This window comes from Schistocerca serialis, chromosome 6 (assembly GCF_023864345.2).
Source record: "Schistocerca serialis cubense isolate TAMUIC-IGC-003099 chromosome 6, iqSchSeri2.2, whole genome shotgun sequence".
Classification (NCBI taxonomy): Eukaryota; Metazoa; Arthropoda; class Insecta; order Orthoptera; family Acrididae; genus Schistocerca; species Schistocerca serialis.
The window spans coordinates 131,671,974-131,687,307 of record NC_064643.1 but is presented as its reverse complement, the minus strand read 5'-3'; the positions used below and the strand labels follow the sequence as shown (position 1 = coordinate 131,687,307).

At 40.7% G+C, this 15,334-nt stretch overlaps 1 protein-coding gene across 1 annotated transcript in view; it reads left to right on the top strand.

Moving 5' to 3' along the window:
* LOC126484477 (DNA methyltransferase 1-associated protein 1) overlaps positions 1-15,334 on the top strand; it is a 70,081-nt gene that overhangs the window by 36,293 nt on the left and 18,454 nt on the right. Inside the window, exons 4-5 of the mRNA XM_050108004.1 lie at positions 12,499-12,717; positions 12,816-12,923. Coding sequence (XP_049963961.1) covers positions 12,499-12,717; positions 12,816-12,923 — 327 coding nt within the window. The remainder of the gene's footprint in view (positions 1-12,498; positions 12,718-12,815; positions 12,924-15,334) is intronic.

Sequence of the window (15,334 nt, the reverse complement as noted above, 5' to 3'; positions counted from 1 at the left end):
CATCAATAGCGGTTGTGCGGGATCTGGTGGACCCAGTGGTGTGCATCTGCTGAGCCAACCTCCAGCAGCTCTCTCCTATAACCATCCTCTGCCACCACAATATAGGACAACCAGCAGCAGCCATTCGACCTACTTGCACTTGGAACCACTATGCAACAACACCTTTGTTTGTGTTTATCCTTGGTGACACTGAGATAGCTGGACGGTGATTCTTGCTGTAATATTTATGTTGAGTCTTTGGATGCCTAGAGAAATAAAAGTTAAGTAAATCTCCTGTTTCTTCTGACAAAAGTTGCTATATTACACTGTAGCCCAGCTCTCTTACTGTTGTGTACGAAGTTGTACACAACAGGAACTACTATACCCTCAATCCTAAATGCCATAGTAATATTAGGCTTATACTAACATGCAAGACTGTGCTTGCTTGGATCACTTAATTCTTCTCTTGAGTATTTGTGGGACCAGCTGTTTGACTGTACCAAAAGTAAAGTAAATTTGTATGGCATTATTAGGTGGGAGTCCCTTAATTGGACGCCATTTCAGTTACTTGTGTGCCCTTAACCGACCCCTGTAATGTTACTAGAGAAAGGGGACCTAACAGTTTAATGAGGAATCTGAACACCATGTCATTCCTGGCATATCTTCACATCAATGAGAACCAATTAACCATGATATACAGGGTCTTCAAAAATCAACAGTAATTTTAGTAAACCTGTATCATTGTATTCACAAAATACACAATTTGACAATCATTTGCTACAGGGTAAAATTTAATTATTTAATAAGAATAAATATGTCAATAATAAAAATGTTAATAATTTGTAACAGATCCTCCATTTTACATTATGTACCAATTCAGTATTAGCTCTAATTAGCTCAAGAAAAGGTTAACAGAAACTGCTGTCAGACAGCTAATCTTGAAGTTATAGTTCTCAGTTGGCATCTTCAGCTTAATGAACACTGAAAACTTTGAAACCTTGGAATTGAGTAGTTTAAATACTAGTATGAAAACTTTAGAAATAGTGTTGGTGTATTCTGAAAACTCTTGTGTAAAATAGAGTCACAGAACCTTCACACTCTTATTTAACCAGCAGCACAGCTTTTCCAGCTAGTGTACATTGTTCATATTCAGTTGGTGCACTCTGTGATGACCATTATTGTCCAGATGATTGTTTGCTTTCCATGAAATAGAGTTTGTTATCGGTATTCTACTTGCCGCATCGCTTTCTGTCTGTCAATTTATTGGCATTACAACAAAACAAAATGCTAAAGTTCATGGAAGCAGTTGCCTCCAAATTATTCGTATAGGTAGCAAAAGCCTCGCTTCAATTTGTGGATGTCCAAAATAACAGTTTTACACAGCACTCAATATGCACTGTACCAGTTGCACAAAATTTTTGCAAATTCTAAGTCTGATCACTCAGAACCAACATCCAAAACACAGAGACAAAAGACACATTTGTCACCTCAGCTCACAACCACAGATGGACTTACTGACTGACTACTCTGTATCCAAATCTTCAATGACTTCACTGTTACTTGAGTGATGGCCTGTGTCAACTTTATAGTAGCATCATTCTTTCAAGCACATCAGTCAGTGCTAAGCATTCACAGCATACAATATTATACTCTCATACAGTGGGCTGAAGGAGAGCAACCTAATTTGTAAAATCAAATGTGAAACATCTTACCAAAATCAGATAGTCAGTTTCATCTGATTGCTTTTCCTTCGGAGAGGCTCATCTGATCAGTGAAATTAAGCAAACTGTACCAATCTCACTCAAAAACTAAAGTTACTCAGTTTTCCTAAAACACTATGAGTGTGATCAGACACTCCACGGAAAATAAGAAAATTTTATGCAATGATTGAGAATTTACTTTACAATTATGCTTTCTGACATAGTTTCATACTGTATTAATATGAATTTGGTGTTACAATATCTCATGTAAACTCCAGTAACTTCTGTCATTTAATTTATAATGCAGTAAGTTTGCATAGCAATAAAACACAAAATTTACAATGCCTAAAATAATTAGTTGCTTCAGGTGGGAGTTGAGAGTGATGATGTTTCCTTATAACATAACACCTGTGGACACTCATGAGTAAGTCTCTTATTTATAGAGTGCCCATGAAATTTAATATTTTCCCTTTATAATTCAAAGTCTACCAGCTAGAGTGATATGAAATTTGCATTCTTGATCTCCATTGTTGATATACAACACAAAATCTGTAGGTTTTGTAACATCTCTTTTTTATGTAAAAACTGAAGTCGCTTGCATCTGTCTCTATATCCATTATAATCTCAGGAACTGCTGTAGGGACTTCTATCCAGTGTTGTCTAATAGATACACAGATTCACGAGGAAGGTATGTATGTCATTTATAAATGCTTTGTACGATTATGATGAATTAAAGTTAAGTTCTGGAAACAATGCCATTGCCACCTGATGAACAGTCGCAATAACTAGAGAGAGCAGCAGTGCCTCCAGAACACAACAAGTGTGATCTATTTCATATCTGGTGTGGTGGTCTAGTGATAGAACATGTGGCTGAAAACTGGAAGGGTGTGGGATTGAATCCTGGTTGAATCACTTTTCTCCAGTTTGCTTTGTAACTTAGAATTCACCTGCCAGTGATGTGGAGATACACATTTCAAAATATGATAATCTCTGACTGTCAATTTCTGATTCCCTCAGATTATTAATACCAATTTGCATTCTTAATGCATTGCAAATTCTTCAAACAATGGGCAGTGAGTTACTCAACTGTAAAATATAGTAATACATATGACCAATAATGAAAAGATAATGACATCATCATTGGGTTGTGTTGTGAAACCTACAGTTTGAAATAATCCAATATTTTTAAATGTTTTTAAGCACTATCTTCCCTGCTATAGTTTGACAACATCTGCATAACGAAGGAACATGTGGCTCCAAAATATTTGTTCTGAAAAACTACATCAGAAACTTTGCTTTGATTACATACGTACAGCCCTCAAAGCCTTGGTATTCGTTTGCTGAGGACAGACTTGACGACCCTGTGGTTCCTGAACTGGGGACTGGTACACGCCTCCAGTCCTCTGTTACCATAGGCCGTGGGCATGTTTCAGCAACCATGTATGGCCCGGCAGTGGAGCATTGTGTGTCAAGGATCTTGGCTTGACGGCCCAGATTGTGAGGATGGTAAAAACCTATATAAAAAAAAATCCCTCAATCTCAAGGTGGTGCTGTGCGCACTGATTAGATGCATGGCTGTCGACATGGAACAGTGTTAATGAACAACCTCTGTGGAAACTGCCTGCCACACCTCAGTTGTATGAGGCCTACCTAGGCACGTGGTGCTCCGTCTAGGTGGACTTTTATCTCCATAGTTGCTCGTGGGACCAGGGTTGATCCTTCGAACCTTTGTCTGCCACCTCTGCACCACATTGAACTACAGTAAAGATGTTGTGACACACAGAGACTTTGTGGACGTCCCCAAAGAAGAGCTGGAAGTTTAATGGGCCCAAAAGGCATTGTAGATGTGCAGAATAAGGCGGGTTTTCTTTGCTTAACCATGCAGCACTATGTTCCCAACCCAATACTCTGTTTTAAATGCCAGCTCTTTGGGCATACCACTCTTGACGTAAGGGAAAAGCCACTTGTGGCAAATGTGGTAAGGCTGCCCATGAAGGAGCCAGATGTTCATGTTCTCCAAAGTGTGTGAATTGCTCTGGCTCTCCCCATGTCTGGAGTAGGGACTACTGTGTCTTGCTTGAAGAACAGAAGGAAATTAAAACACAAAGATGGATATCCTATGGCGAGGCCAAGAATAGTTATAAGATCATGCAGCCCCCGACATTCTGTATCTCCTTTGCTTCAGTTGTTAAACAGCCAGTACAGAAACCCAATGTTGCTACACAAACAGGGGTAGCTTGTGTTTGCACTAGTACCTGTGTTTGTCAGTGTACTTGTGCTGCTGCAGTTACTTCACAGCCTACACTTTCTTCCAAAACATCAGAAAAATCTGTGGTCACTAATGTTGCAGAGCTTCCTGCTCCCCCAAGGGCTCAGTCTGGTCCACTATCCGGAACTGCTGCTACCACTACTGTGATTGTAGCTCTGGAACCTATCCAAGGCAAAAAAATCAAAAGTCAAGCCCACCACTGATGGAGTCATGAAATAAACAGTCCAATAATGTCGATGTCATCCTGTCGAATGTCTCTGCTGAAGGGTACAGCTAATGAACCATGATGTGGTCAATCATCTCGCCCCCACCAATTATGGGATCCCCTCCCTGGTGGGAACACAGGCCGAAAGTACATCATCTGTGATAGATGGCTCATACATTACAGTGGAAAATTAATGGGCTCAGGACACATGTAGAGGAACTGAAACTGCTAACACAGAATACCCCCTGTGCCTGTGTTTACAAGAAACACGTTTAAAAAGCCACTGACACCCCTGTGCTACAGGGTTGTAGCCTTCACTGAAAAGATGATGTGACTGGGAACAGAACCAAGGAAGGGGTTGCTGTGTTTGTCGATAATACACATCACTCCTCTGCTCTCCCTCTGGCTACTGACGTGCAAGGAGTTGCTGTTGAAATTCATGTGTGTCAGAGGGTCACTGTTTGCTCACTGTGTCTACCTCTGCAAGATGCAGTAGCCTCTAAGGCTCTTCTAGATCTTGTGGAACAACTCCCGTGACCATTTTTCATCATGTCTTGTGTAACTCAACCTCTACTTGCCCTCAGGGTCAGGTTTTGAAGGGCCTCATGATACCTCATGAACTGTGCTTTGTCAGCATGGGTACTCTCATCATTCCTGTACTGCTACTGGGTCATTCTCAGGCATCAACCTTTCTTTCTGCTCTCCAGCCCTCACAGATTCTCTTCAATGACCTACAATCTAGTGACCATTTCCCACTCCACATTCACCTGAGGAGAAGCCACCAGCAAAGCTAACTGGACACTGTTCAGTCAGCTGGCTGTGTTTAAAGACTGTAATAGCATCCAGGAATGGGTAGACCACATCATACGAGTGATCCATCATGCCACCGATCTATCAATTCCAAGGTCTTCAGTTGGTAACCTGTACCTTGGTGGACAGGCGAATGCCGTTCAGCAATTTGGGGCAACCGTGTGGCTCTCCAATGCCTTAAATGCCACCCGACAACCACTTGGCCTTTCAGGTCACAAAAGCCATTGCTCTAAATAATTAAGGAGAGCAAGAAAAGGATATGACAAGTGTTCATGGACTTTATCAATCGTTCCACTTGTTCTACAACAGTATGGGAAGCCATCTGGAGGATTTCCGGTAAACACAATCTTTTACTGATGGCAGCAGTGCTGAAGCAAGGGTGTCTCCAAACAACAGCTAGAGGTATCTCTCAGATGGAGGCAGAGCTTTTTTGCAAAAACTACTACCAATGCCAGCCAAGATCCGGCACTTTGCTGCTACCACGCGTCTGTAGAGAGCCGCAAGTTGGGCTTCAGATCCCACAATTCTGAATCTTACAAGGGTGGTTTGAAAAGTTCTTAGAACAGAATAGGAAAAAAGTATTACATCACAGAAACTTTTTTCATTTTGCAATGTAGTCTCCTTGTAGATTAATGCACTTGACCCAACAGTGTTCCAGTGCCTTGATCCCATCTCAAAAATGAGTTTGTCAATTTCGGCTATCAATTATTCGTTTGAAGTGAATCTTTGTCCAGCAAGAAAAATTTTCAGTTTTGGGTAGAGATGGAAGTCTGACGGAGCCATATCAGGTGAATAAGGCAGCTGTGGCAACAATTCCTACCTCAGTTCATGTAATTTTGTCATGGCGACGGCACATTTTTGCGGGCGTGCATTGTCTTGGTGAAAGATGACATTCTTCCTTGCTAAACCTGGCCTTTTTTCGCGTATCTTTTGTTGCAATTTGTCCAGGAGGTTAGTGTAGTATTCTCCAGTAACTGTTTGCCAAATGGGGAGTTAATCTACAGACAGAATCCCCTTCGCGTCCCAGAACACTGATGCCATGACCTTTCTCACCAAAGGAAATGTCTTTGCTTTCTTTGGTGGCAGTGAATCAAAATGTTTCCACTGCTTTGAGTGTTGTTTTGTCTCTGGGGCATAGTGGTGCATCCAAGTTTCATACACGATATACACTTGAAGATTGCAGCACTTCTTTCTCCTATATCATGAGACTGGGTGTATGGAGTGACTTCAGCCAAGTTCGACTGGGTATATAAGGCTGCTAGTTCCCGGCAGATGTCTAAATTTGATCGCTTTGTGCCACAACAGCTAATGCCACAGGAAGTAACTGCACGACGTTCCGTGGTTAATTTCACGGAGAAGATTATAGACGATGCGACGCTGTCAGTTTTGGGCAAAGGTCTTAATTTTCCACCTACACCAAGTGCAGTACCTCTTATAAGTTTCGTAAGTGGTGTTGAACAAGCTGTACATCACCTCCCTATGGACGTTGCTGAAGAAATAAGATGGGAAACTGATTGGGTTCTTCTGAAAGCTCCTCCCCATGCAGTAATATAACCGCTGAAGTAAGGGCTGCACTACAGAACCTTTGAGAAGATCCGGAAATAGTGGTGCTTAAGGCTGGTAAAGGTAATTGTACCGTTTTGTTATCTCGTGGGTTGTATTTGGAGAAGATGTGTAGTCTACTTAGTGATACTATGTATCGGAGAATTGATCAAGACCCAACAGCACGTGTGCAACGGAAGACGTGTGCACTTTTGCACTCTTCCTTGCTAGCTCCAGAGACCATCAAGCAGTTAAGACCACATGGCAGCGTACCACCGAGACTGTATGGTCTTCCTAAAGTGCATAAAGAAGGTCTGCCTTAATGGCCTATAGTGAGTAATATTGATGCACCCACATATGATTTAGCCAAACATCTAGCTTCTTTGCTGAGACCATTTGTTGGCAAATGTTCACATCATATACGGAACTCTGCTGATTTTATCAACAGACTGGCGGCTCTCCACTTAAGTGGTTCAGATCTTCTAGTGAGTTTTGATGTAGTTTCCCTTTTCACAAAAGTACCTCTTGCGGATTCTTTGATTCTAATTGATCAACAGTTTGAATCGGACATTACTGCTTTGTTTCGACATGCTCTTTCCTCAACTTATTTTATGTTTAACCAGGAATATTTTGAACAGTCTGACGGTGTCGCCATGAGCAGCCCTCTGTCTCCTCTGGTGGCTAACCGTTTTATGGAGGAACTAGATAAAGATGGCTACCTTCCATTCCTGGATGTTTTGGTTAAACGGAAGAGTGACAGCACAGTGGGATGTTCTGTCTATCGTAAACCCACTCACACTGATTTGTATTTGCATTCTTCAAGTTGCCATCACCCATCCCAGACCATGAGTGTACTTAAAACCCTTGTGCACAGGACACATACGGTGTTGTATACATAGATTTTGCCTAAGGAACTTGCACATTTGAGGACAGTGTTCAGAGACAATGGGTACTTGACCCGCCAAATTAACAGGGCCTTCTCAACTAGAGCCAGGAACTGGGAAATGGATAAAGAGGAGAATGCACCAGCCAAGTCCCTAGCTTTTCTTCCCTTCGTTGGAAATATCTCCTTCAAGATAGTGAGGATTCTTAATAATTTTCATGTGAAAGTGGTTTTTTGCCCACCTTCTAAGATTTTGGATTTGCTGGGATCGGTGAAGGATGATTTGTTTCTGCAGAAGGCGGGAATTTACAAAATACCGTGTCTATGTGGTATGGCCTATATAGGAAAGACAATGCGTACAGTGGAAGAGCGTTGTACAGAACATCAGTGTTGCACTCGCCTACTGCAACGAAGTAAGTCTGCAGTTGCGGAACGTTGTATTTCTAACGGTCATTCAATGGAGTACGACGAAACTTCGATTTTGGCCACTGCACCAACTTTTTGGGACTCCATTATCAAAGAATCTGTTGAAATACGCATTGCGGGAAATCTAATGAACCTTGACAGTGGTTACCAATTGAATAACGCATGGAATCCCATCATCTCCGAAATTTTCTCGAGACAAAGACGCCAGAAGACTTCAATAGCTGCGGCCAGTGATGGTACCGATGGCAGCTGAGTACTGCAGTTCCACCAGCGAGGGCACTGTCTCTGGGCGGTGTGGCCCATCTGTCCCTGCAACTGCAACGCATGTGCGGCAGTACTATCAGTGCACTATATAAGCTGGAGCGGAGAACTTCTTCGTCAGTCCTCGTTCGGCTCACCTGAAGGTGGCTGGCAGTTGTCCAGCCGAAATATCGTGCAATGAAGTTTACGATGACCGGCTGGAAGCCCGAAATCTTTTTGAACAATGTGGGATTTGTCTGATACCTGACAGTTGTCGTAGATGTGTATGAAAGCAATGGTGTACCAAAGTACATCTCAGGCATGCAGTCCTATGGGTTCAGTCATGTTTTGGGCTGGTATCATTTACTGATGTCAGACACCTCTCTTTCCTATGAAAGATCATTTGAGGACTGTGTATTAGCTAGACAGAATCCTCCACCCTGCTGTCCATCAAAACATGATGATAATACTTGAGCATACTGTGCACACCTCATGAACATCATCCTTCAGAAAGCAGGATTCAGCTAAATGGAATGAGCTGTGAAATTTCTGAAGTGAACCCGATTGAATGTGCTTGGGACTCATTTAAACTTTCTGTGCAACATACCAGGTACCCTCATAACACACTGAATGATCCTAGGGGGACCACTGACCACTGTTGAAGAGTGGGGCAGTATGCCAAGTGAGATTCGAGCATAATACAGTGTGGGAGTTGAAGAAACGTGGTGTTGAATGTTACCCACAAGCAAAGTTTGATTTCACAGATGCCCTTTCAGACAGGCTGCCTTTATTTTTGTTGTTTTGTTTTAATTTACTGTAAAGCTGTTTCATAACCCAAATTCTTTCATTCTCTACTCCCTTTCAATCAAATCCCAGACACCTTCTCAGGCAATCAGGTTGAGCAGTTTACATAATCTTTCAAATAAATAAAAGATTATCATTTGTTCTACAATGATTGAGTACACAAGCTTGATTTATAATCTCCAAGTGTTCTGTACTATAAAGTTAAGCTACTTTGGTCTCACACGTGTACAGTTTGTTCAGATTTTGTTTTCAAGTTTCTCTATCTAAGCATCTTGATAGGGAAACAAATTTGGTTTTGTTGTTTCAATCAAAACAAATTTGTTAATGCTCTAGAAAACATGTTTGAGATTGGATTATGTGTATTGGTGTTGCAAGTGAAAAATTTGAATTTGTAAAATTTTATCAGCACTCTGTATTAATTTGCTTTAATAATTTCATTGAAAATAATAGTGCTACTATGAGTATGTTGGGTTTTTTGTTGATTAAATTTGTACCCTGTATTTCTTGTTGCTCATAAAATTTCAAGAACTTTCAATAGTCTTGGCCTGATTCGTTTGCCAAATATATTTTCAATTTTCTATGTGAAAACAGTTTTGTTGTATTCCTATTAATACTATTTCATTTGAGCAACATGACTTAAGTTGAGAGAGAAGTGATCCTTATTTCTGGACTCTTATCATGTCAGTATCCATAGAATGGGCTCTGTTTTTGGTCTGAATATTACATCCACCCCCCACCCCCACCCAAAAAAAAAAAAAAAAAAAAAAAAAAAAAAAAAAAAAAAAAAAAAATCCCTTGAAAGTACTCAAAGTGTTAACCCCACCAGCGATATAACCTAGGCCTTGTGCGCCTTACACTGACCTGTGTAACAGAAAGAGAACAAATTTCATGAAAAACAGTTGTAGTTGCTTCCAGCAAGGCAGCTTTGTCATGAATGTACGCAATAGTGTGTTCTAGTTTTATTGGATACAATAAATGCTGGCATTCAACTGTCCCCCCACAGAAGAAACCAACAGAGTCAACAAATAGCTGCTTATCAATACAGTAAGGACCCGTCCCCACCCAACCCCAACCTGCCACAATCAAATCCAATCCACATGTCTCCATACATGCAATAGTAAGGAATGGCCAAATACGAAACACATGAGTGTATTGGTGTGCACTCATTCATAACTTAGCCCACTAAACGTAAGACAAAGAGATCTCTTCCAGTAACATTAGAAGTTACATTCAGAGCAGCAGACGCACACTGTGGAGGAAAGCGTGCTTTCTGAAGTTGTCATTGATAGTGTTACGCTGTGCTCCAATGTTTATTCTTCTAGAGGTTTTACCTGGGATGTAAGGTGAGCTGCTCTCCCATATTTCCCAGGATCTCCTGTATAATAGCAATATTTTCATAATCCTGCCAGCTTCATTACTGACCACCAGTTTCTCCCACGTATTTTGTCAATAATCACTGTTACAAGTATTAATCCCATGAACTACTATTGGTAGTTCAAGTTCCATGGCCGGCCACTGTGGCCGAGCGGTTCCAGGCGCTTCAGTCTGGAACCACGTGACCGGGGTCATGGATGTGTGTGATGTCCTTAGGTTAGTTAAGCTTAAGTAGTTCTAAGTTCTAGGGGACTGATGACCTCAGGTGTTAAGTCCCATAGTGCTCAGAGCCATTTAAACCATTTTCAAGTTCCCTGAATGACTCATCTCGAAAAGTTTTGTGTGACTATCGGTATGGTTATTGACATGTGAGAGAGCACTGTCCTGCTTTGCATGCTCTCCTGTTTTCATGTGTTAAGGTCTGTATGAAATACTTGCTAATTTTCTTTTCAAAATTACAATGTTAAAGTTCCTACATTAAGCACATATCGTTAAACCATCATAATGGTAGAAACAAACTCACCCCACAGAACTTTATTATTCATATCATTCATTTTGTTGGCCTGATTGCAATGAGCTAGTTAGTTTCATCAGAAATAATGGCCATCAAAAGTTACTGCAGTTATAAAATTTTGTACATTTAGTCATAGGGAAAATCTTATGAGTTAACAGGTGAATTCAGAAAGAAAGACCACTTCCAAATTAAAGAGGCTATTTTTTGCCTTAGTTTAAAAGATATTGTTAGTTAGAGATTTCACCTAGTCATAACTTCCAGTGTTAGTTATAGCCAAAGTAAAGCAAACTGTTCACTCCATCTGTATTGTGTAATTTTAGTTTTGAAGAAATAAGAACTATTATGCTCTGCGTATGTCCAAAATAACTACCTGTTTGTAAACATTAGAGACTGTAAGTGACTTGGTCATCACTGGTAGGATCTTAAAGACATGATAAAAGACTGGTAAACTTCTGACCTTAAAAAGAAGTGTCTGGCTATAAGTCCTACTACAGCACTTTCGGGTGATTGTCCAGCAAAATTGCTCAGCTATCGAGTCTTATTCGGTAACAGGTAGGACTGGTTTACATGACAGACATGATCTGTTTTTGGCTGCTACAGAAAGAAGACGGTTTGGCCCAAGGGAATCCGAGGAGTGGAGAAACAATGACATAGTGTAGGCATCTAGAAGGTACATGTTAGAAAATATAAAATAAGAAACATGTTTTAAACACTTGAGTGTTATAGTCATTTCTTAATGTATACCACAAGTGAGTGTAATTACATGCTTCTGCACTTTAAAAGCTTTCTCTCGGTTTACCGAGATACTCCAGAATATGATACCATATGACATGTAGAGTCAAAATAAACAAAATATGGTAGGTTTTTTTTAAATGTTATATCTCCATTGTCACCCATTCCAAGATAATTTGACATAGTTGTGTAGTGGAAGTTTATTACGACTAACACTAAATCTCCCTTAAACCTCACTTCAAATCTTGTTCAGTTGTTGGTCATCAACCCAAAAACCATGATCAAATGTTGGTTGCCTTACTGCTACATATCATCTGCCATTTAGCTGTACCTGTTTGCAACTTGAAGCTTCAAGGCAGGGATAAGAAGAATGCCTATTGCAAGCAGTCCTTTCACCTGGTAGGCCATCCAAACATGCCTTCAAGCATGACTCAAACTTTCAATGTCACTTACGATTTGTGTGTAACACCAGTGACAGTGGAAGTTTACGTTGGTCCTGGACATGTGCTCAGGTAGTCCCACTTCTTAAGTTGATAGTTCCCAATAAACAGTAAATAAGTGTCCAAAATCTGGTCTGGGTCACATGTCAAGTTGTATTAGATGAATAAGATTGTGACAACTATGTTAGTGAACTAATTTAATTGATTAGAGTGGGTACCATAGACAGTACTTCTTGACATAAAAAATATGATGCCTATTGTGATTCACTCCTCGATCGTGGCCTCATGTGGTAGCTGTTTGGAAGAGCACAAGAGAGGAACTGTGAGATTGATGCTCTGAACTAGTTGTGAAATGTGCTTGGATGGTTCATTTGGTAAGAGTGATAATGACCAAGGCTAGAGTAAAGTCCCTAGTCCAGCACACACCTTTAATCTAGCACAATGCCTCATGATAGCCTTCACATCATCTCTGAGCTACAGCTTCATTCTACCTTATAACTTGACTATTGCTCTGTTGTTTTATACAAAAGTCATGCACTTTCTGATTTACTGTGAATTTCTTTAGTATTTCCTTTTCTAGAAAGTTCCTGTTCCAACGTACACGGATTCAGAGTACCTACACTATTTACATAATGAATCATGGAGCCGACAGGAAACTGACCACCTGTTTGATTTATGTAGGCGATTTGATTTAAGGTTTATTGTGATGAAAGACCGCTGGGATCGCACTCGCTTTGGTGATAGAAGTGTTGAAGATCTAAAAGAGCGCTACTACGAAGTCTGTGCAATTCTTACCAGGGTATGTTCATTGTTCATGATTCTTCATTTTGAAATTATAATGTGTTTCTTCTGTAGAGTTAACAGATTTATATGTTCTTACGTATACCACTCATTCAGGTGCGGGCCAGTTCAAGTGCAGAAGCAAAAGTTTACGTGTTTGATGCAGACCACGAACGGCGAAGGAAGGAACAGCTGCGGCGGCTTTTTGAAAGAACACCTGAACAGGTAAAATTATGTCTTAGAAGCATTATAAATAATCTGTATGCTCTGTAACAACATATTGACTTTCCAGTCACATTTACATATTATTAACTTCACAGTTGAAGTGAGGGTGTTAGGAAATTAAAGTTGAGTGCTTTGAGTGAGGCTCAGTGAGTTCACTCAGCAGCAGTATGAAGGCTCATTTCTCAGTTGTTTACCATTGTGAATGCTGCTTCCTAACAGATAATGCAGAAGTATGAGAAGCCATGGCACTTGTAACCATTTTTTATTTATTCTGTATTTTGTCATAATTTTCTTGCTTTTTTATACACTGTGGGACATCTTTTAACAACTAGCTGGCTCTGCAAAAATCATTTTTGTCATTTTGGGGTGGTTTCTTAATGAAACATGTTTTGCTTGCTCATATTAGGTATCTTAACTGTATTCTGCAGTTGATAGAAATGTGTTTTTCAGTTTGTGAGCAAACACTGTAATGAATAGAGACAAATAGCCTCTATTGACATGAGACGTTAAGTGATGGATAGCCATACAAACAAGGCATTGGACAGTGTGTGAATACAGTCAGACCACAGAGGTGATAGAATGTGTGCTCTGAAAGAGAATGCATTGAGTGTGAAAGAAGCTATTTGCCTACTCTTTTCTCTCAACTACGTAGCAGCTAAAGTAGCAGGATTGAGGATCACAGTTATCAAAACGAGATTTGTTGACCGAAATCTGATAGGCACTCTTCTCAATTTCCCTGAATAGATAGCTCTATCGTTAGTAGGTATCAGGCAATAAACCACATATGCACAAAATGTGGAAAAGCTTCTCAACTCTGTCAGAGCAGCATGTACAAAATAAAATCAGCGTTATTTAATCATAGACAATGAAGTACCATAGTAAGACCAACCATATTGTATATTTCAGAATGATCTAAAAGAGGCAGAGTGGAAAATGATAACTGAAAGACTGAAATATACTAAAAAAAAAAGTGGGACCTATTAAAAGGAAACAGTTACACAATTTGACACAGCAAGAATTGGTTCAGTTAAATAGAGCATTATAACAGAAATGAGAAAGAGGATACAGTATGTAGCATTTTATATGCTAGTTTTCGTTATATTGTATTCATCGCAGGTGCATATGGAATAACCAAAAAGACACTGGACACACATTTTGTACGCCAGAAGTTTAAATACTCATTGTGCCATCCAGATTTAATTTGTTCACTTTGTTATGTTTGATAGAGAGTCGTAGTAAGTACACTTTTTAACAATACATTTTATTATCCAGATTTAATTTTTTTATTATGTAAATCAGAGAGAGCAATTGCCAGGATCACTTGTTTGAAAAGGACAGTTGATTTACTCCCTCCTTTTATGTCCTTGCAAGGTGACAAGGATACAGGAAGTAAACAGCAATTCCCAGTAACATTTGCAAGAGTTTATTGCACAGTGGTTAACAATACATAACATCTGGTATCGCAGACTGAAGGCTTTACCGGAACTGTTACAAACACAATGTACTGCTCTGATGTGTGCACAGCTGATGCCTGGTGATGCTCGGCAAGGCACAGCAGCTGCCTGGTGATTGGTGCTGCAGTGAGACTAACTGTGTGAGCGGCCTGATGAGGGCAATTGATGCTGTGGCAAGAGCGGTGTGCGGGCACCTAGTGAGACAAGCAGTGTCTATAGCCCAAAGAGCCATCAAGGCCGTGACAGGTACTGGCAGTCGCTGGTGAGGCAGTTCTCAATCAGCAGTGACAAACTGGGGCGCAGTGGGGCTGACAGCCCTGTGAAGGTAGTGGTGGCAGCTGGGAGGTAACTCTTAACCAACGGTATCACCTGAGACGTCAGGATACCAATGGAGTGCGCAGTCTTAGGAGCTAGTGAGCTGGCAACGATGTCATCAGCTCTTGGGGACTTACGGAAGTAACAACTAGACCAACAGTGGCCCATGATATGGATGAGCCAGTGAGACAGATGGTGAAAATCTGACTGATGGTCCAAAAGTGGTGAGCATAACTGCCCAGAGCTGGAGAATCTACTGCCTGGTAGTGGCCTCATTGTGAGTTATAAAGGCAGGCAGGTTGATATTTGCATAATTATGTGATTGATCCCAGTGGTGCTACAGACAGTGTGTACTGGATGAAAAAGTTGTTTCGCAATCGCAGTGCCACTATAGGCTGTGTGTGCGCAGTTTAGTGTGAAACTAGTGCTTCTAACACAAGGAAATACATGTGGCTCAGTTATGAGACAACCCACAGGATGTGAGGTAATGTTGGTGGTTGTAGTGGCCTGTTTAATGGCCAGCTACAATAGCCCACCTCCTTAGGAGGAGATGGCAGGGCCGAGATAGCAGAGCCATCTTGGCCAAAATGAAAGAGAAAGAAGGAGAGAAGAAGTCAGAGACGCGAACCTAGGCAAACGGGG